Source organism: Carcharodon carcharias, chromosome 15 (genome assembly GCF_017639515.1).
Source record: "Carcharodon carcharias isolate sCarCar2 chromosome 15, sCarCar2.pri, whole genome shotgun sequence".
NCBI lineage: Eukaryota > Metazoa > Chordata > Chondrichthyes > Lamniformes > Lamnidae > Carcharodon > Carcharodon carcharias.
Genome location: NC_054481.1, coordinates 124,608,583 through 124,631,877, shown reverse-complemented (window position 1 = coordinate 124,631,877; position 23,295 = coordinate 124,608,583). Strand labels below are relative to the sequence as shown.

The window sequence follows — 23,295 nt, the reverse complement described above, 5'->3', positions numbered from 1 at the left end:
AGGTTTACTAGGCTAATACCAGGAATGGATGGGTTTGTCTTATGAGGAAAGGTTGGACAGGTTAGGCTTGTATCCGCTGGAGTTTAGAAGAGTAAGAGGTGACCTGATTGTAACCTTTAAGATCCTGAGGGGTCTTGACAGGGTGGATGTGGAGAGGATGTTTCCTCTTGTGGGAGAATCTAGAACTAGGGGTCACTGTTTAAAAATTAGGGTCACCCATTTAAGACAGAGATGAGGAGAATTTTTTTCTCTTAGAGTCTTTGGAACTCTCTTTCTCAAAGGTGGAAGCAGAGTCTTTGAATATTTTTAAGGCAGAGCTAGGTAGATTCTTGATTAACAAAGAGGTGAAAGGTTATCAGGGTAGGCAGGAATGTGGGGTTGAGGTTACATTCAGATCAGCCATGACCTTTTTGAATGGCAGAGCAGTCTCAAGGGCCCGAGTGGACTACTCCTGCTCCTAATTCGTATGTATATAGTTACAGTCACCTGTGCTGAGATCAGTTAGCGCAGTGCAACTTGGAGACCGGACATGAGTATTGATTTGTGTGGCTTGGAGGCAGTGAGTTTACCTTTGAGCAACCGAGGTAGCTGGGCATTTTCCCTTTTTATTGTACTTCCTTAAAGTCTGCTTGCTTTTGAACATCCTTTTAAAAAATACAGTAGTAAGGCTTCTGGACTGTGGAGCCCATAATAATGACCAGTCCTGCTCTATACTACAACAGGAGGATGAGCATGACCTGGTCAAAAGCAGTACTCTCCGAGGGAATATTTGGTGTCGATATAGTGCTAATCTTTAGCAGCTCTAATGAGAATTAGGAAGGGGCTGGTGGTTCAAATACTGGGTGACTCTGGCAATGCAGACAGGACCACAAGAGACAGGTACAGATCCACACAGCCCACTCCCACTCCATTTACAAAAACAAAATATACTGTAGGTGGAAAAAAAAAACTGAAATAAAAACAGAAAATGCTGGAAAACGCTCAGGAGCTTGGTAGGCATCTTGGGAGAGTGAGACAACTTTTTAGGCTGACTACCTTTCATCAGAACTGGAAGCTGTTGGAGATTAACCATTTTTAAATGAGTACGGACCGGAGGAGTGGGGGAGGGGTGGTGCGGGTGGATGCGAGAAAGGGCAGTGGGATGGGGTGAAGAAGGGACCGATAAAAGGGAAGTTCTGTATAGGATGGAGAGCAGGAGCGACTGACTAATAAAATGAATGATAGTGCAAGGCAAGAGGGGGTAGCAATGCCGCAAATAAAGGAACACGAGATGGCTCCAGAGGTGGTAGAAACAGTTCAGCAGAATAGCAGAGGGGGAGGGAAGTGTGATAACCTGGGAAAGGGGAGAAGGCTCCCATGGCCTGGGGAGAAAGGTGGGTAGAGCCCAGGTGTTTGGATGACCTCTCTGGATGTATGGGAGACCCCACTCGAAGCACCAGCCCGTCTCTGCCTGCGGCTCTGTAGCCATTCCTCCATTATCAGCATTTGCAAGCCCAGAAAGTGGGGTCTCCAAGTTGTTAAACTTGATGCTAAAACTGCTGAGTGCATTATTTTAATACCTTGATTTATATTTCTCTCCATCATGAAAATACCGGGACTAGCAAAACAAAAAAAAAATGCAACGGTTTGAACAGCACCTTTCATTGAATAATGGCTGTATTTTTCCTGCTCCTCACCGATGCTTGTTGCTGTCGAGCTAACAGTTGTTAAGGGTTTTGGTTAGAAGAAGGTTGCAGGCTATTTTAAATATTGATAACGCAGGATTCTTTTCCCTGTGGTGTTTGTGCTAGAAAACTGCCTCGCGCACACCTGCTTCTTAGACAGAAGTTGTTAATAATTAAGCATGCTACATAGAACCTCCAAAAAATATCAGGGTTTTTCGAAACCTGAGTGTTTATGTCAGACTGTAAACTACAAGCAAGAGAATGTTGGCAGTAATGGGCGCATATTTTCAATTGCTGGGCACTCTAGTATTTTCTCCCTTCTCCCCCCCATGTAAATTTTCTCTTCACCCTTTCATTTTAAGGCATTGATGTTTCTTTCAGGGGTACAACTCCATGTGCGCTGGTAGCCCTCCCAATAGCCAGTCAACTAGCAATTCATCGCCACCATACATTTTCTAGTGAACGCCGACAGGGTACATGGTCGTGGGTAGCCGAGTGCACGCTTGGCGGCTACGTAAATTCACGTCAAGCCCAGGTCAACGGGTTACGAGCAGTTCTCTGGCTGATTTTCCTCCCTCCCTAATCCTTGAGTCCTGAGGCACTGTCGCTTTCCCATCTGAGATCTGTTTAGATCGGGAAGATTAACCCTACCTGGTCAGTGGCTTCGTTCATTTGATTATCCCTGCGTGCCACCCTAAGTGTGCGAATTAACAACGTGGTTGTTTTTGACAAACTCGCATGGGTGACATAGAATGTACAGCTCTGAAGGTATCGGGGCGAATACGTGTGTTCGTTTGTCACCTAACTCCTTCGCGATCCGTCAGTTTACCAAAACAGGGAGATTTAAAAACGAAACTCTTTGGAATAGTGATTTGAAGAGATATTTAAGGGTGAAAAGTTAGAAGGGGCATTAACCAGGGCAAATATAAACAGCATTTTCAGAATTGTGCTGAGACGACTTGAATGTTTTGTAAAACGCCTCACTTTTCTTTGTCTTTTTGCTTTTCAGGGAAATGACGCATGCAAATCCTTTGCTTTCACCTCAGAATGCACCGCACATTGCTTTAGGTCCCCACCTTAGGCCTCCATTCCTAGGAGTGCATTCAACCCTGTGTCAGACCCCAGGTGAGTGCAAAATCATGGAAATAGTGCCCAAGGAGTTTGTCTTTTAACATTTAAGCAAAGGGGGAGCTCTCTTATCTCCCTGGTGCAGGATAGTGGTCAGTAGGTCAGGTGGACCAGACTCTTGTCCGACCCTGCCCTTGAATGAATAGTCCACTAACATTCCCAATCCAGGCCCCTGCATGGAATGGCCAGATAGAAGGCTGCCTGCGTAACCTTCTCCAGGAATGAGTCAGAGCTATGACAGGAGGGAGAGGTGGTGTAAAAATTCCAAGCGCAACATTTGGAATCATCCACACTTCTAGCAATCTCGGAATAAACCAGAAATTAATTGGCCAACTATTTTGTGATGCAGTGGAAAAGAAAGACTTCTATTTACATGGAACGTCTCCCAGAAACACCTCACAGTGTTTCTTATGAATTACACTGGCTCTGATCCAGCAAACCCAGCAAGCAATTTGTATGCAGGCAGGATCCCACAGACAGCACGGAGATAAATAACCAGTGACACTGTTTCTGACGGGGTGTTTGTAAAAAAAAGGGGGAGTGTCAGCCAGGACCCTGTGAGAGCCATATCCACCCCACCCCACCCCACCAACTCCATCCCTCCCGCCCCGCTCCTGCCCACTGTCATTCAAACAGTGACGACTGAAGTCCACCTTAACCACTGGAACAGGCAGACTGGGCTCTGGTCTCACGAGGAGGATGGCACCTTTGACACTGCAGCGTTCCCTCAGTACTGCACTGGGAGACTTGGTCTGGGTTAAGCGCTCAAATCTTATTCCTAAAACGATGAGTTCACTTCGCTTCATGCTGCAAACGATTTTTTGATTGCACCCCGAGGCTCAATGGCAGTGAATCGGGTTTGTTTTTGTAGACGGCAGGCCGGATGTACAAGTCCTAGTCCGGACGAGTGAGTGAGAGAGAGAGAGAAAGAGAGAGAGAAAGCATTCTCGTTAATTCTTGACCTTTGAACCATCCCTGCAGGTTATGGTTTTTTGCAGCCTGCTCAGGCTGAAATATTTGCACGTCAACAAGAGATGCTACGGAAGCAGAACCTGGCGAGGTAAGCACGGCGTTAATACAAGCTGTTTATTGGGCAGATGTTCCCTGTTTATCACAAGCTGAGCAAAGCCTGCGATGAATGACTGGATGCACTTTCCACCTGGCATAACCCGCCCAGAGCCTGGTTTGACCAGCTCACACTCCAGCGCCACTGTTGGGACAATCAGGTTGCACCAAGTGAACAATATTAACCTTTTCCGAACCTACGGCACAGTTTCCACCGGTTGTGTGCTGGCCCTCAGCTGTATGTGGGGGAGACGGCGGTGTAGCGAGACTGTCACTGGACTGCTGGTCCAGATACCCAGGCTAATGCTCTGGGGACGCGGGTTTAAATTCCCCCAATGGCAGCCGGTGGAATTCAGATTTAGTTATTCAAAAAAAAACCAATCTGGAATTGTAAACTAGCCCATGGTGGCCATGAAACTATCATTGATTGTTGGGGGGAAAACCCACCTGGTTCACCAGTGTCCTTTAGAAAGGGAGATCTGCCATTCTTGCCTGGTCTGGTCTACATGTGGCTCCAGTTCCATTCCAGTGTGGTTGGGTCTTAATTGCCCTGTGTGATGGCCTAGCATACCACTCAGTTCGAGGGTAATTAGGGATTGGCCTTTCCAGCAACGCCCACATTCCATGAGAGAACTAAAAGAAAAAAAATCTCTCAGATATCACAAACCTGCTGTAAAACGCTAGAACCTCAGCAGCATCAAGCCATGCCTAGTTTTTTTATTTACATGGAATTTTACAGCACAGAAATAGGCCATTTGGCCCAACTGATCTGTGCTGGTGTTTAAGCTCCACTCAGGCTTCCTCCAACCCAAATGATATTGCCATCTATTCCTCCCTCGTGTTTATCCAGCTCCCCTTAAATGCATCCATGCTATTAAGTCTCCTCCGGAGCAAATCTAACCACTCTCTGGGGAAGGAAGATTTTCCCGAATTCTTTACTGGATTTATTAGTGACAGTCTTAATTTAAGGCCCCCAATCCATTTTAAAAGACTTTTTTTTTCCCTTGCTCCTGGTGCTTTGCACTAATGAACAACTCGGGGGCAAAATGTTACGATCCCCCCCCCCACCCCGGCTGGTGGGTTTGCAAGTGGAGTGGTGGTGGTTGGGGTGAGGTTGGGGGGGGGTGGTGGTGGTGCGGGGGACCCTGTAAGATTGCCCATCCTGCCAGTCCCCCTGACTGCCCCTGACCTGTCCGGAATTTTATGGGGAACATTAGAGGCCGAGGGCCACCCATTGAGGTGCTTAAAGGGCCGCTTCCCGCTTGGCTGCAATATTTCGACCAGCCGCGGGAGCTCAGACACGGGGAGGGAAACCACGGCGAGATTACCCTGCTCGGACCTGAGGCAGGAAAGACGGGGGGTAGGTGTGTGTACCTCCAGCACTAGCCCCTTCCCAGATCAGGTACCCCAATCCCCCCCTCCACATCCCACCCCATCACTCCCTGGGTGTTCCCTCCCTGCCCGGCCTTGCCGTCACAAACCACCCCCCCTCTCCCCTCAGCCTTCAGGCCTCCCCCTCCTGTCCTCGCCACCAGACCGTGTACCTGCCTTGTTCCGCGTTCTTCAACACTTTAGACTAGCGGGCCCGCCTGTGACCCCCGCGGTGGCTACTGCTCCCTGTAGTGTTGCTGGGACAATGCAGCCTGATGTCCGGCTGGCACCCTGAGGCGGGACTAGCTCCCGAGTGACCGGTCGAAGACTCGCCTCCAACCAGTTATGGCTTCTGGAGTGTTAAATCGACATGGGGCAGCCGGCAGGGGATTGGCGGGGTTTTGTTCTCCACCAACATTTCAGGGGGGGCGGAGTGGGAAACCCTGACATCTGAAAAATCCTGCCCTTGGTGTGCGATCCCAGTCGGCAGGTCAGCGGACTAGGCTGGGCCTTCTAACCAAGCCTTGGCCTGTCCGCACTTTGCAGCAGAAGCTGCTGACCAGGCTTGCTTGGCAAGGAACAGCCGAACCTAAGACGGGCCACAGATTAACGTTGGGGCCCAAGAGAGTCTCTTTTCCACGAGCAGAGTGCAGGTGATCTCCGAGAGAAAGGCAGCACCAAACACCGACGATAAAGCAAGCGAGCTGCGCAAGTTAAGAGCAAAGAGGACGTACTGCGGCTGGCTGTACTGGAGGGTGGTGATTTTCACCAGGGCCTTCAGATGTTTACAGTTTGCTTACATTGTTGTGAGGTTGGTTAAGGCTTGCACCCCACATGTGTTCTTCCCATGGTTATGAAGCAATGCAGCTCAGTCTCTCTAAAGGTAACTGGAGAGGGTCAGTTATTCATAACCGCTGTATCAGTGAGAAGGGAGCAGAAAATTGAGATTAATAGTAAAGTAGGGTGTCCACTGAGGCTGCGGCCCATGCGGTAGACAGAGTTTACCCAGCTTCGGCCTAATAAGAGAGAACTGCAGTATATCCACCTCCCCACAGAAGGTAAGTAACAACTGAAAAGGTTACCAGGAAGGAACAAGAAAGACTTGCATTTATTTGGAGCCTTTCATGGCATCAGGCTTGCAACCACTGAAATACATCTGAAGTGTAGTCACTCTAGTAATGTTGGAAACATGGTGGTCAATTTGCACACAGCAAGCTCCCACAAACAGCAATGTGGTGATGACCAGAGTATCAGCTTCATAAAAACAGGCTGAGGAATAAATATTGACTCAGGACACTGGGGATAACTTTCCTGCTCCTCTTTGAAATAGTGCTGTGGGACCTTCTACATCCCCATGAGATGGGTGATGGGGCCTCAGTTTAGTATCTCATCTGAAAGAAGGAACCCCTGACAGTGTAGCACCCCCTCGGTACTGCACTGGATTGTCAACCTAGATTTTGTGCTCGAGTTCCTGAAGTCGGACTTGAACCCGCAACTTTCTGGCTCGGAGGCGTGAGTGATGTGGCTGACACATCGGGGGATTAATACCAGGGCAGTGGGCTCACTTAAGAAACAGACCCTTCAGTGGAGAGATGGCTGGGTTGGTCTATTGGTAAGGCTAGATCAAGTGGGTTGAAGGGCCTTCTTCATCCAGATGGATCTGGTGACACAGTTGAGCCATTCCTTGTGGTGCTTAGATTTTTGATGCACAATCTTTTGGCTGACTCGAGACCAGGCATGTCCCGGGTAGAATTTGCCTGATGCTGTCAGCTCTGGGCACTGGATTTCCAAAGCCATTGAGAGTGTTTAATTAATAATCATATTTTTTCACAACAGAAATGTCCCCGTGATCAGATTGGCTGCTGCGAAGGAACAACATGGGTATTAACCTTTCCATTTGAATTACAGCAGTTATTTTAAGATGCTAGTCATTTTCTGAAGGCATATCTCTGACAGTTAGAAATACTGAGAATTACTTTCTCTCTTTTTTTTACTTCCCTCCCCCCCACCCCCCCCACATCTTCACCTTTAGGCTTGAAATGTCCGCTGAGCTTCTGCGTCAAAAAGAGTTTGAAAATATGCACAGGCAGCGAATCCTCGGAGCCGACCCCTTGTCCCTGCATTCCGCTTTGCCGCCGGATCACCCGGCGCTGCGCAGTATCCACGACGTTCCCGAGGGTCACCCGCTGCGGGAGGAGCTCTCCCGCCGGAACGCCATGCTGGTCCTGCGGCACAACACGGCGCCGCTGCTGTCCCTGAACCACGTCGCGCCTGGCAGCGCCCCGCCAAAGGAGCCGGGGCGGAAGGGAGCCAGGAAGATGGCCCACCACAGGACAGAAATGCAGTGCGCCAGCGAGGTCAAGGACCACCCCGAGACCCGGGTGCGAGACGGGGGCGCCGAGTGCAACGACGAGGAGATGAAGGACTCGGAGAGCGACCCCGAAGGGAGCGACGACAAGCCCGAGAACCTGAAGACTGAGGTGGTCAGTTCAGTCCACGAACTCAAGGAGTGCAAGGAGTCAATAAAATCTTGTGAAAGCATTAAGGAAATACACGAGGTTGCCGTCGCTCAGAATCCCCCTTGCGTTTCCACGGGCTCTGACTCTCCAAGCCATCTACTGGGCTCTGGAATCAATGAAAGCAAAGCAAAGTACCTGCCTTCTGCCCCAGCTCCGCTCCCTCAGCCACTCCCATTTGGATTTCCGTATACGGCGAATCCTTACTTTCACACAGGTAAGACCGTGCGGCTGTCGCTGTGATAGAGCCAGCTGATTAACTCAATGGCCAGGATTTTCCGGCTCCCACCAGCGGCGGGAATGGTCAAGGGCGGCACCGTAAAATTGGCAGAGCGGCCGAAAGTCCGTCGGGCTGGAAAATTCCAGCCCAATGTACTTCAGCTATCTGCAGGAATAACTATGGTTCCCAAGACCTCCAGTGGGCTGCACTTGATAGTGCTGAAGGAAACTAGAAATGCTGCCCCATCCATAAAGCACTGACGGAGGTTTGGATGACCTCACTGTGGGGTTAGCTTGCCATGCACCCGATTTACTGTGTTTCCTTTCAGGTAGCTCCCCGCCACTCCCCCATCGAAGGTGCTGTGCCAGGGTACAGTTTCACAGGCATATACAGCCCTTGGGCACCCCTCTCAATTTATGTGTGAGCTAGGGTGGGTCAATGGGCTCTTAAACCACAGAGAGTACCACAGCTCAGCCAGTTCTTGGTCTTATCTTCCACCAACTTCCTTACCTTCCAACCAACTAGTAGTTGGGCTACTTGCTGGGCCTGAGACCAATCCTGGTGTCCCCTACTGTTAGCCTGGTTGGGATCAGTTAGCTCATCAAAGACTGGGGACTGATCTGTCTGACTCACTACTCTCGCTGGTGGTTTATTTAACTGATATATTATTAGGAAAGCTCCTCTAAAACATCATGAATTAACTTCCGATTATTAACTGAGTGGAGGGTTCCATTTTTGTGTATAGTCTGCTTGACCAATGTAACAAGCAACTGTATATTGAAAGTCTTAAGACTGAGATGCACAGATTTAATTAAGGATAAGGGTGTCAAAGGATATCGGTCATAAGTGGGCAAATAGAGTTGAGGTACAAACAAGCCATGACCCAATTAAATGGTAGAACAGATTCAAGGGGCTGGAAGACTAACTCCTGTTCCCATTTGTACAACCGGGAATCCATCTCCAAGCATGTGATATCTCTACAACAACAATTTGAATTTATATAACACCCATGACCGTAACAGGATATCCCACGGTGCTTCACAGGAGTATTATCAACCAAAATTTGACATTGAGTCACACAATGAGGTACTGGAACAAATGATCAAAAGCTTCGTTAAAGAAGGTGGGCTTTAATGAGCCTCTTAGAAGAGGAGAGAGGGGTGTAAATGTTTAAGGAGGGAGTTTCAAAGTCTAGAGCCCAGACAACTGAAGACACGGTCACCAATGGTGGGCGCTGAAATTCGGGATGCACAAGAGGCCAGAGTGTCAGGGGTGCAGGGACCTCGAGGGTTATGGGGCGGAAGGAATTTAGAAATAGGGAAGGGTGAGACCGTGGGGGGAGTTATGAAATCAGAATGAGAGTTTAAAAGTTGTTGCTGGACCGGGAGCTAGCATAGGTCAGCGAGTACAGGGCTAATGGACGAGAAGGACTCTGTGCAAGTTAGGCATCGGGCAACAGAGTTCTGATGAACTCAAGTTTACGGATGATGCAGGTGGGAGGCTGGCCGGGAACACATCGGAATAGTTGACTCCTCCAACAAACTGGTCAGGTATGCACCATTTCTATGGCAGTTGCTAAGCACCAAGTGATTCTTCAAGCTGTCGAATCATTCTGGCGTTTCACAGTGGCTGACGGGGACAATTACATGGCTCAATAGCTTTTGCCAGCTGGACGCTCTGCTTCCTCTGTTTACTGCTCAATGCCACTCCCTCAGCAGCTGCTTCTCCAGGGGCACAGCTGGCCGCCTGTTCCATCACTAAAACAACTGTCTTCCAGGGTAACTCAAGAAAATCCTGCTGATGCCAAACAAGTCCAGCTCATTGGGTTAACGGAGGAACCTAGGTGAAAGGTCAAAGGCTGTAAGTGTAGGATGTCACCAAGCTTTGAAAAGAAAACATGAAGCTTGGGGTGTGATGATTAGGTAATGAAAAGGGAATGTTTCAGGAGTCTGAAAATTGCAGGTGAAGGGAAGACAGCAGGAGGTAAGAAACTCAGAGTGCTGAGATCCTCACTGAACAAGAGATGTTGCATTGAAAATAATAACGGGGAGCAATAAACCTACAATAATGGCATCCGTGAGGAATGTGGTAAAATCCCATCAATGCCGTGAAGTTGAAGTAAGTAGGGGGAAGACTAGTGTGTGAAGCATAAACACTGGCACATACCCGTTAGTCCAAGTGGCCAGCTGTGCTTAAATTCTATGTAACGCTCTGATCATTAATGCCAACAAATTAAGATATTAGGGAACGCGCCAGAGCTAATCTCTGGGTTTAGTTGACAGAAAGCTGGGTTCATTCTCATTGTGTTTGACACTGCCTGTAACCCTGGATCAGGTTACAGCATATAAAGTCTATAGAGGAAGATGGTGGCATAGAGATAATATCACTGGAGCTAGCGAATCAGGCTAATGCTCTGGGGACATGGGTTCAAATCCCACTATGGCAGCTGGTGGAATTTAAATTCAATTAATAAAATCTGCAATTGATAGCTAGTCTCAGTAATGGTGACTGTGACAACATCAGACAATTTTTTTGTAAAAACCCATCTGGTTCATAAATGTTCTTTAGGGAGTGAAATCTGCTGTCCTTACCTGGTCGGACCTACATGTGACTCCAGACCCACAACAATGTGATAGGGTCTTAACTGCCCTCTGAAATGGCCTAGCACTCAGTTCAAGGACAGTTAGGGATAGACAACAAATGCCTTACTGGTAACACCCACATCCCAATGAAAGAACAAATTAAAAAAAGGAAACGTGCTGAGAACTTTGCTTTTCTTTTGAGGAACTTTAATTCCACTCCGATTTACTAAACGACAAGTGCAAGTTGTTGTTGGAAGTAGGGCCTCTGTGTTCATTCTTTGTTCTTTGGTGTGGGAATGTCGGAAAACCCGGTACAATGGAATAAGGTGAGCCAGACAGTTTCTGTGCATCGCTGATTCATTAAGACATGATCTCATCGATATGTTTAAAATGTTAACAGGGTTGGGTAGGGTAGATGCTGATGAACTATTTCCTCTGGTGGGAAAGTCCAGAACAAGGGGACATAGTCTTAAAATTACAGCCAGCCCACTCTTGGCCCAACACAGACGTATTTGCTCACAGAAATGACAGCAGGTATCGGCAATTCTCTACCCCATTAGCCTGTTGATGCTGAGCTATTTGAGCTTACAGTTGGGTCAATTTTCATTAACTGAGGTTGCTGAGGGATGTGGAACAAAGGTGGGAAATTGTAGCTGAGGCACAGGTCAGCCATGAATGAACTGAATGACAGAGCAGGCTAGAGGGGGTTGAATGGCCTCCTCCTGTTCTTCATGTTACTACAGTAAGTCACTTTGAACAAAGGGAGAGTTTAGGAGAATTGAATTGACAGTGTGGGTTGTTTAGAAGTGGAATGTCCCTTCACAAACGGTAACAGCAGCAGAATCTATAATTGCTTTTGAAAGGGAAGTGGATACATAATCGAAAAATGAACAAATTAGCAAGGTATGGGAAAAGGGCGGAGGAATGAGATTGAGTGGATGACCACTCCAAAGAGCCAGCAACAGAAGCAATGGGCTCGAACAGCCACCAGCCTGTGCTGTAAAACTCTGAATCTGAAACTCCGTGATGCAAGAATATGGAGATCTCATCCCCAGGAGGTGACCGCCATTCCTTGGTGCCCTTGCAAGATACTTGTGCACAGTCGCACCGCTGGACTGTGGGGCCCTTTCTGAAGTTCGGTGTCAGCAAGGACCACTGCCAGGTCAGGCGCAGCTCAGCTAATTCCAGCGTAAAGCCCCCTCCACGCTGTTCCCCCCCCCACCAAAAAAAAAACAGATTAACCTTGCCTTCAAAAGAGCAACCCTCTCTCCACTTTCTCACTCTGGCCTTATTAGTGACCTCTCAGCGAGGCAGTTTAGTACCATTTGATGGAGCAGTTTGGGGCGCTGAGAAATCCAGCTCGTACACAGCTCACTTTCCTGCATTGTACTGGTAATTGGCATCAAACCACCCGGGTTAGGACAGAAATTCAGAACGTGTTGTTCATTGATTTTGTATTTAAAAGCAAAGCACAGCTGGTGTCGGCCCAGAATTACAAAGGAGGCCGCTTTTTGAAACGCAACTTGCACAGCTTTACCACAACCCTACACTTATCTAAATCACCAGTTACCGGAGCTCTGTTAAAAGTTACGGGAGGAGATTATTGTCAAAGGGAGATTATTGTGTGTGAGTCTGAGAGAGTGCACGTGAACATGTCTGAGTGCAGAGTTTATGCAGTAAAGGAACTTGAGAGGGAGGGAAAGTCTGAGAAGGCAACATAAGCTATTTTGAAGAGCTCACTCTCCTTGGAATCTATTGGCTGATTCTCAGGAAAGCACATTACTGGATGGGTGAGCATTGTACCCACCCAAGGGATTATTGAGGGGTTGGTATTGGAGTAAACTAATCAATTTTGGACCTTCTCTCCAGCTGATCCATAGTCCTAACCCCCAGTTACAGTGTCCAATCCAATGCCTGGAAGATCGCTTCCTTTCAAAGTTGATGAACCAAAGGCCCTTTCGATTGGTGTTCATACTTTAAGTTCTTCGATGCCAGCAATCAGTGTCCTCTCTGACCCATCTCCAAATATGTGAATGATTGTAATGTGCGACCAGAACTGGACACACCACCCAAAAGTGTGGGTTGAATGTTGGGACATGACTTTCTTCAGTTTGCTCCCATCATTATGTTTTCGCAATATCACAAGAGTCAGAGGGAAAGATCTCTTAGGTTGGTTATTTCTAACAAGGTCATAAACACAGTCAAGGAGAATAGAATCACAAGCCTGTTGATGATGCAGCTGGTGACAGAGTAGACTTACCTGGGGCAGGTGATGTGACCTGGTTTGAAAGGGTAATCTTAACAAAGATATAGCTGTTAATTAAAATAAAATTAGTTCTCGAGTATTGCTGAAAAAGAGACATTGAAGCTTTTCATCTTGCTATCATCAGGATTCTTTGCAAGAATGCCAATATATGGGGGAAAACAACAATTTATACTGTATGAGAATAGAGTGCTGCATTGTTGACAAGTGGACTCTGATTGGTAGATGTGTTGCCATGGAGAATGCACCAGTTGATGGTGGCTGTAAGCTAACTGCCAAGTGTTGTTTGAAATTTAAACCAGGCCTAATTGGTCAAGGCATTGCCCTGAGGAATGAGTCAGCAAATCGCTGTCACTTATTTTGTTTAGCTGAAACAGTATAAAGCGTGTACATGTTCTTTCCGTCTGCAAAGAACATGACCCTGTGTATTAATATATGTAGCTTCCACTGAAGTGTGCTAAGCATTATGCTAACAACCAATTTAAGATTGTCAGTTGGGCTTGCAGTGCGGCACATTTGCATGTACTGGAAGCTACATATATTAATACACGGGGCCCTGTTCTTTGCAAACAGAAAGTACATGCACCTACATTGTGCCTGTTTCAGCCAAACAAAATGTGGCAGCCATTCATTGACTCATTACACAGGGAAATGCCTTGACCAATCAGGTTCAAGCGGAATGGTTTAAATTTTAAAAAATGCCTGGCAGTTAACTGTCAGTCACCATCAATTGGCACATTCTCCATGGCAATGCCTCTATCAAGCAGAGTCCACTTGCCAAACAATCAGCACTCTCTTCTCATACAGTATAAATTGTTGTTTTCTCCTCTATATTGGTATTCTTGCGAAGTGTCCTGATGAGTGTAAGATGAAAAGCTTCAACATGTCTCTTTTATCAGCTAACGACTATTAAAATTAATTCTCTGGATGTGTTCATTGCTGTGCAAGACTGCCATATATTGGTGATCCCTAGTTGTCCTTGAGAAGGTGAGCCACCTTCTTGAACTGCTGCAATCCTAACAGTGAGTGTGCTCCCACAATGCTGTTAGGTAGGTATTCCTGTATGTTGATCCAGTGCGATGGAGGAATGGTGAAATTACGATGATGTGTGGCTTGAAGGGGAACTTGGGGGTGTTCACATGCTGTTGCTGTCCTTGTAGGTGGCAGCGGTGGAAGGTATTATCAGTGAAGCCTTGGTGAGTTGCTGCAGTGACTCTTGTAGATGGTACACACGGCTGCCACTGTGGATCACTGGTAGAGGGGGGCGTGTAGATGAAATGTACATGGGGGAGCAATTTGAATAAAAATTACAACCTGTAAAATGTTTCCTCTAAATTGCAATATTTGTTTCTGCTTGACTTTTGTCCCAATTATTAATAGCTGTAAGGCCCTATTAGATTGCATGTTACGCTGGCATTAGAAACTCGGATATACCTCGCATTTGAATCAGCTATCTTTCCCTAACACCCCAGAGTACTCTTAGTAACTAGAGTGTTATACCAAGCTTCCTGATATAGATTATCAGGTAATACTACAGCTCATATGGGTTAAGCATGGATTGGGAACTTAGTATAGCTGATGATGAAGACAAAAGGTCAGAGAAAACATCTGGTGAATTTTTTTTTCTGGGGTGTGGACTTGAGGAAAATAAGAATTGTAAATGCTGTGGCTATTTCATTTCTCAGGTGTACCCATGCTTTTCTTTGAGGTACCTTCACTTCTTTGTATAATTTTGTGGATATCCATTGTTGCTTCCAGTAACTTGATGATTTTCAGTGTTTCACACCTCTTCAGTGCTCTGGCGCTAATCAACGTGTGATGAGGCAAGTGTTCGAAGAAGTGGCTGTGGCACTTCCAGGAAGTACACACTATCTTTTCAGTGCAGCGTTGAGGAAGTGCCGCACTCTCGGTTGTGCCATCTTTTGGATGAGTCATAAAGCTGAAGACCAAGGGGCCAGAGAAGATCCCTCAATGAAAAGTAGGAAAGTTCCTGTGGTAGAATGAGGGTTGAGAGAGCCCTGAGCTCCAACCTTTGTTTCCTGTAACCTAGCCTCAATAGTCCACTCTCTCAAGGCTAATGAGAGCTATTAAGCACATAATTAGGAGCTGGAATAGGCCATTTGGATGATCTTCTACCTTAACTTCACTTTTTTGTACCATCCCCATATCTCTTAATTTTCTTAATACCCAAAATAAGAGCATAGATCTGCAACTAGATCTGCATAGATCAGCACCAGGCTGACCAGGCAATTGGGCATGTGGTGCAGCCCACAGCGGCTTCAACCCATGGTTCAGCTCTCACAAGACGAGGCCCATCCCAGTCCCAAAAGCCTGGCCAACTGCATCTCACCACATTGGGCCTTAGGCTTTGGTGCAATATCCAATATATTGTATTGGATACAAGAACAGCAAGTGTAGGCACCCAGAGGTAACGTGATGATGAGAAGTAATTTGTCTATTTAATGTAAAATTAAAATATATTATTTGGATTTGGCTTTGTAGCTCTGTGCTTTTATATGGCCTTGCCAGGTCTCAGAGGTAGTGTGTCATTCTTGTTAATTAGGACTGTAAAGATGGATATTACATATGGAATGATTGGTAGCAAGGGCTTTGGGAGATGTTGTGATGAACTGCTCCACAGGGGGCACAGTTCCAAGGGGGAAAAAGTGAGACTAAAGATTCCCCTACGGACGTTGCTGACAGACAACACCAAAGAGCCGTCTGAATATTGGCTCTCGTGACACTGAACTCTTGGTCTCTTAACATCCAGATCAACCTCCTCCTGCTCAGTCCGTGCTCAGTCATTTTTGGATCATGAAGTTGTGAGGGGCAAACTGTCGCAATGTGGGCGACCCATTCGGGAGCAAACACCACAGCTCCCCCTGCCCTACAAGGCATTGAACGTTGCCCTCAGAACCTCAGTGGCTTCACCAATGCTCAGCCTGGTGGATGCATGGGCCTCTTTGTAGTGACATTGGCAGTTGACTTGAGATCTTAAGCCATGGGAGTAAGGGGATGTGCCTTTGTCCTGAAAGCCTTCCCAAGACTTTAGTGTCATCCCTGAATAGCCTTGAAATTCCGGAGTTTTCATGCCAAACTCAGGAAAGCTCACCGAGAATTTGGGAGGATCTGCTGTCATAGATTATTCAAGTATTGAGGCAATAGAAGCTCCTTTTATTCAGTGGCTTGACAATGGGAGATTGCAGTGCTCCTTGGCTGCCAGTGATTGTACGTTTCAACTTTAGGGGGAAAAAGCCTGAAATAAAAATAGAAAATGCTGGAAAAACTCAGAAAGAGAGTTAATGCTTCAAGCCCAACATGACTCTTCTTCAGAACTCTGAAGAGGAAGAAGATTCTGAAGAAGTGTCGTATTGGACTTGAAATGTTAGCTCTGTTTCTCTCTCCACAGATGCTCCCAGACGGACTTGAGTTTTTCCAGTGCTTTCTGTTTTTATTTCCGATCTCCAGCATCCGCAGTGTTTTACTTTTATCATGATAGAACTGAACAGCCCTATCATCTTGCTGCCTAGGGTTCATCATCAGATTACTGAATTGCTAACCTCTCCTCAAGATGCTGTTGGTGAACAATTATGTGCAGGATTGCAAAGTAGCCTGGTTTATGTTGCTTAAGTCATCACCTGCAGCTTGAAAGGTACATATGGGATAATAGCTGTGAGCTATTTGACCATTACTGTTACTTTCTTTCTCTTTATTCTTTCATGGGATGTGGGTGTCGCTGGCAAGGCCAGCATTTGTTGCCCATCCCAAATTGCCCTTGAACTGAATGGTCTGCTAGGCCACTTCAGAGGGCTGTTGGTCTGGTGTTATATGTAGGCCCCAGACTGGGTAAGGACAGCAGATTTCCTTCCCTAAAGGAAGGACATCAGTGAACCAGACAGGTCTTTACAACAATGGATGATGGGCCAGAAACTTACCTATGTCGGGCAGGCTGGGCAGGAGCGGGCGCGGAGCTGCCATTTTATTGGCTCACCCAGCATGATGCATGTCCGGTAGCGCTCAGCGCTACTTGTGCGGGTGGGGGGGAGGAGGGGGAGTAGGGGCCTGCGCTCTTTCACATGCGTGTGAAAGAGTGCAGCAATGCCTCAGGGAGATTAAGTTGATATTAAAATAATTAAATAAAGCATTTAAAAAGTTATCTAAACACGTCCCCTCATGTGACTGTGCCACATGAGATGGGACATGTTTATATATCTTGGGAATTTTTTTTTATTTATCTAATAAAACCTTTAGGAAACCTCATCCTATCCATGGATGAGGTTTCCTGAAAAACGGGAAGGCTGCTTGGGTTAATGAGCTTGATTACTTTTTTAACGGCCTTAATAGGCCCCTGACAGCCAGAGGCGGCTGTGTGCCCACCGAACGAAAGATCTAAATGATGTGTGGACACACGCCCAACATCATTTCGCATCAGGCCTACACAATATTCTGGCCATAGCTTTATGGTCACCATTACAGAGATTATAGCTTTATGTTCCAAATTTCTTATTTGAATTTAAGTTCCACCAGCTGCTGGGGTGAGATTTGAACCCATGTGCCCAGAGCTTTAGCCTGGGCTTCTGGATTATTAGCCCACTGACATTATCACTACACCACCATCTCACCCAATTTGATTAGGGCTGGAAGTGATGCAAAAAGTACCATAGCTCACCTAAATCTTCTTTAATGAAACGAAGTTGCTAAAGACAAAGCTCTCCTCTCAGTTCCCCATAAGATCTGTGGAGCCTCGATTCTCATTGTGGTTAATAGTGTATTGGTCTCATCCTTCTTCAATGCTGCCTCACTCTCCTTTTCCTCCTTCTCCCCTCCTCCTCCTTCATTAGAATAGCAAACAAGGAACCCCAACTGGGAAAACAATGCTACTCACTCGTAGTTCTCTCTGTGGGGATAGCCCCATTGAGACCCTCCCACTGGCAGTTTGAGCTACAACTTAGTGGTTCCCTAAAGCAAAAACAAACCCTTCAAATATGCCGGCAAAATACCGTGAGCTTCGTTTAGAAGGTTTCACTCCCAAACTGTCAGATCTTACCTTGAGTACTGTGTCCAGTTCTCATCATATGTGACAAGTATTCAAATCTTGGAGATGGGTCAGAGAAGATCCATGATGTTGGATTCTTGGCATCAAGAGAATTTGACTTATGAGAAAAGATTAAAAAGCCTTTGGTTTGTCAACTTTGGAAGGAAGTGACCTCCAAAAGTTAAGATAGAAGAGGTAAATCTGGAACATTACTTCAAACAAAACTATAGGAGCAGGGGTCCAAATTCATCCAGTAAGGGGGAAACTTAGAACTGATAATAGGAGATTCATCTTCACGTGAAGAGTGCTCAGTCCCTGGATTGGACTTGGGTGAATTACTGGAGATGAGAACCTTAGATCAAGAGGTAAATATACACTGAGTGGAGAACTGCAGGGTGTTTCTGGATGGGTAGGCTGAAGAGGGTGTTCCTCATTTGGATTATCTTGTGGGCCTTCTGTGCTTGAAGTGAAGACACAATTATATGTCTAGGGAGGAGTCCACGCCTTTAATAGTTAATTTTCTGGGAATGTTAAAGCAAAATGAAATGGCTGATGTGAGAATAACCTGTGTGATGTATGGGATGTATTCTGAATGCATTCGTGTGAGTCATGTAGACACTGATGATTTATCACTATTTCAATATGGGAGCAACAGATTATATCCCAGAAGGCACTTGTGTTTATATGTCTATTATCTTCCCGTGTGGTTTATGCTTTTTCTAAACATCAATCTCAACATTATAAATTTGGAATCAATTAAAAAAAAGGTCAGTCCGTGGGTAAAAGCTTTTGTCAGCTTGGTATTAAGCCACAGCCAATAGATAGACTGAAGCTGTATCCCAAGTTAGCTGATGTCAGCTAGTTTGATGAGAAAGGTCTCAATGGGTTTCATGTATAGAGGGATTGAGTACAAAAGCAGCTAAGTTTTGCTGAATCTTTATAAAGCTCTGGCTAGTCCACAACTGGACTATTGCATCCAGTTCTGGACACCACACTTTTAAGAGGGATGTGAGGGAGCTTGAAAGGGTATGGAGGAGATTTATCAGCAAGGTTCCGGTGTAAGGGATTTTATCTTCAAGGTTGGATTGGAGAAGCTGGGATTGTTCTCCTTGGACCAAAGGAGGTTGAAGACACATGTGATGGAGGTGTACAAGATGTAGATAAAGTGAACAAAGAAAAGCCCTTCCCACTAGCTGATGGTACAAAGAGTAGGGGGACGCAGATTTAAGGTTTTGGGCAAGAGATACAAGATATGAGGAAGAGTTTTGCATGCACCGATAATGGTAATGATTTTTGGAACTTGCAGCCTACAAGGGTGGTGGAAGCAGAGATGATAATTGATTTCAACAGGAAATTAGATGGACAGTCGAGGGGAATAAACTTACAGGGACGAGCAGGAAATGGGGCTGACTGGATTGCTCTACAGAGAGCCACCTGAACTTGATGGACTGCATGGCCTCTTTCTTTGTCGCCATGACTCTATGCCCCAGGGATAGCGAGAGAGGGGTGGTGGTGGTGTGGGGGGGAGGGGGGAGGGGGGTGGGGGTGGTAAAAAGCCAAAGTTTATATTCTTGGGCCACTACAGAGTGGCTGCTGTGGGAAGTGTATGTGCTGGGTGTCAGGTTCGTTGTCGAGTGAGGAAAATAGTGCATTTAGCTGTGGAGATGATTAACCTGCTGACACGGTCAGCACTTGTGGATAAAAATGCCCCTTTGGGGTTTATGGTGCTGGTGTCTATGGAACTGTATTCGGTGAGATTTCTCTTTCAGAAAAGAGAGATCTGTGTATAAAACAGATCTGTGTATAAAACCGATCTGTCCAAACTTAGCTGAGCAGGGCTTCATCAGAAACTTGGATTTTGATAGTACCTTAAATGTAGAAAATGGTTACAAGGCACTTCAAAGAGGCATAAGCAAAAAAAAAAAACAAAAAACGGGACAAAGGTGCTATTAGCATGGGTTATCTAAAACTTAGTTAGAAATGGATTTTAAGGATGGTCTTAAATGAGGGGAGGGGCAGAAAAATGGAAGGGTTTAGGGCAGGAATTCGAGCGCGAGGCCAATTGCAACTGAAGGCGTAGCTTCTGAAGGTGGGGCAAAGGGAAGGGATAATGCAGCAGCAGGCCAGCATCTGAGGAATGGAGGGGTCATGGGGGGGTTTTAGCACTGAAGTGAGTAAAAAAAAACATTAGAGAGCGGCATAAAACCTTGAAGGCATTTAAACACAAGAAAAATGCATTTTAAGTTTGAGCGATTGAGGTCTCAGGCCACGATTGGTCAGAGAAGACAGGGGTGTTGGGTGAGTGAAGCTTGGTGCAGTATACGATATGGGCTACAGAGTTTTGGATGGATCTGCAGAGGGTGGAGGATGGATTGTTGGTGAGGAGAGCATTGGAATAGTTGAGTCTGACGGTGGCAAAAGCAGCAGATCAGGGTTTCAGAGCCGAAGAACTGAGGAGGGAGCAGAGACGGTGATGTTATAGAGTTGGAAGTTGCTGAAGAGGATGTGAGCGATGCAAACTCAACTCGGGTTTGAAGAGAGCACTGATATTGTGAATGGTTTGCTTCAGTGTCTAAGAGAGTGGCCGGGGAGGGGAGGGAGATGGTGGCTAGCCTACGCAGTTTGCAATGGGGTCCGAAGATGGTGGCTCTGGAAGAAATTGCAGCTCATTCAGGAGTTGATGTTGGATGAGCCCAGAGGGTTGAAACTGGAGGTGCGGAGGTTGAGTTGAGTGTGGTCTTTATAACTGTGAAAGATGAATTCCTGTCTGCACTGACTCGATTTAGCTCTGAAGTTGGTCACCAGGATGAGATATCAGAAAGTGGTCAGCACCTGTGGAATCTCATCGCTGTTAGTGTCTTACAGAGAGGAAGGGGACAGATTAGTCGAGGAGGGGAGGATGAGTAAAATCTTTCGATGTGGCTGTTGATCAATAGAAATTAATGCGAGTCATGATTGGGGTTAGAGAAGGGAACTCAATACTTGTAAATACTTTGTGAGACCTGGTTAAATGCTTTTAAACATTGTGTTATAATGAAATTTATAACAAAAATGCAGTTTCCAGTTTGACAAGTTTTACGCACAATCATATTTCTCCTGTTGGTAAAAGCAATGTGACAAGTGAAAATAAGGAGTAGCAGTGTTAGCAAAATGTCAATACTTAATCCATCCTGTTAACATAGCTCCGTTCAGATAAAGCAGGATGGCTGTTTCAGGATGTAAATCAATGGAGCTGCTTGGAGAATGAAGGCAACATTTTGAAATGCAAACTCTCTTTGGGGCTGACTTATCACTTGTCTCACTGGACCTCTCAGAGCACCAAACCTGTAGTTTGCTTTGCAGCCAAAATGAAAAAGTTATTTTAGTTTCCACCAATGGAACCACCCTTCCCTCCCCAAGTCATGCCCTGAGTGCATCAACTCTTCCAGTCCATCACTGCGTGGCTCTGTTACCCACACGGGCTTTGTTGGCAAGGGTGTGAGGGTGCCGTGAGCCAAACTCGATATATCCGTGTACGTGCACTTTACAGCAGACATCACTGGGTAGTGAGGTGTCCGGGACCAACGATTTCCCTTCTTATTCCAGAGTCGTTGCAGATAACTCACAGTGAAATCCACATCCAAGTCACTGGATAACCATCAGGAGCTGCAGCCCTGAACTCATCTTTCCCCCCCTTCCTGGCTGGGGACCATCAATGCCCACCCACTGCCCAGGTTCCGATCAGCCAACTCTGTGCAGACCAGGTATTGAACCCGGTCTTTGTGTTGCTGATATGTGGGCGAGGGGGCCTCGGTGGGGTGAGCATGATTCTCCTGCCATTATGAGCATGCAGCGGGCGAGATAGACCTATGTGTCTCTTGCCCATTCGTTGGTATACCATGCTGGACCCTGCACTGGCATGGTGAGGCAACAAAGGAGCGTCAATCCTATTTTCACCTCCATTTCAATTTTTGGATTCTCCTTCAACTTCCTTCTTGCCGGCCACAACCTTCAACTTTCCTGTGGACCAAACGATTCTCTAAAACCAAGAGATGGTCCCTTTAAAACTAAACATGCTAAAAGCTGACACTTGTTGGGGGATTTTTAGCCTCCAGCTGACATCTTCCTCACAGAACTGTACTCTTGTGTGAAACAAAAAATGCCACGCAGCTGCGTACGTCCAGGAATCTATTGTTTCGAAAAATCAATTGTCCTCTACTTTAGCAGTAGGCTCGGGTAACTGCTTTCTAAATGATGCATGAATCTGTTCTGTACCTGTATGACACCGCACACAAAAAAAGCTACCTCCAAACGGGTGCCTGACACCAACTGTCCTACACATTTGCCAGAAACCTACCCTTTCAGGCCCCCCCCTCCCTCTCCAAACTCATTAGAAATCCCAAATTCAGTGCATTCCGAAGTGAGACCTCACTATTAAATTGTGTAGTTCACTTATATACCACCGCACTCCCCCCCCACTCCCTCCAACACTTTGAACCATTGCGTTTTAATTTAATAGTCTTATTTCTTTTGTTGAGGAGAATTTTTTTTCTTTTTAAAAAGGAAGTTTTACGGTGGTGGATGGGGGGTGGTGGTGGTGGTGGTGGTGGGGGGGTGATGGGGGGGGGTGGCAGAACAACAGATTGTTGGCGCGAGTCCTTCAGTTGGCCATTTGACCCCGGTTAGCCATCCCTGAATAGCTTAGAAAAATAATCCCATCGAACCTCTACATGAGGTCTGTGAAAGTGCTTTGCACAAGTCTTTTTTTTTAAAGAGGGTTGTGGGGGGGGGGGGATAAAAAAACCTAATCAACTTGGTGCCAAAAGCCCAGAAGGAGCAAGTGCAAATCTAGTCTTTTTTCCTATGTGGTCGAGTAAGGCTGAGGTAAAGAATAACTGCACCCACTGCCTCTGGGATCCACTGCTCATTCGCTCCACACAGAAAAGCTACGCTGCAAGGCTGCTGAACCAAAAGTTAGCGCGAGCAGAGCTTTGTGGGAAATGTGCTAAGGTCATTGAGAAGGAATGGTATTGTGGTCCCTGGAGGAGGATATGATTCACTGCTTCAAGCTGGAGAACTTTTTCCACCACCCCCAGGTCATACAGCAGGACAAGTTAGAAAATAAAAGCAATGTCAGGAGATTTACCGTAATCTGCTGTCACCTTTATGAGGTCCTTCTCAGCCGCGGAGTAAACTGCAGAGACTCCAGTTGCTTCTTTGTGCAAGTTAACTCTTTGCTGCCTGTTTTCTCTTTTAAAAAATAAAATCATTCGTGCGATGTGCGATGCAAGGCCAGCATTTATTGCTCATTCCTAATTACCCCACCCTTCTTGAACCGCTGCAGTCGACACTCCCACAGAGGGAGGGTGTTCCGGGATTTTGACCCAGCAACAGTGAAGGAACGGCCGATATATTTCCAAGTCAGGGTGGCGCGTGGCTTGGAGGGGAACTTGCAGGTGGCGGTGTTCCCCA

General features: G+C 46.4%; 1 protein-coding gene across 10 annotated transcripts in view; it reads left to right on the top strand.

Annotated features, from left to right (window-relative positions):
* samd11 (sterile alpha motif domain containing 11) overlaps positions 1–23,295 on the top strand; it is a 236,123-nt gene that overhangs the window by 197,887 nt on the left and 14,941 nt on the right. For 8 of the 10 annotated variants that reach the window (XM_041206652.1, XM_041206650.1, XM_041206649.1 and 5 more), the window contains 4 exons: positions 2,674–2,789; positions 3,774–3,852; positions 7,065–7,109; positions 7,261–7,961. In XM_041206652.1, the coding sequence (XP_041062586.1) occupies positions 2,674–2,789; positions 3,774–3,852; positions 7,065–7,109; positions 7,261–7,961 (941 nt within the window). The remainder of the gene's footprint in view (positions 1–2,673; positions 2,790–3,773; positions 3,853–7,064; positions 7,110–7,260; positions 7,962–23,295) is intronic. The other 2 variants (XM_041206653.1, XM_041206651.1) reach the window with 1 other exon arrangement.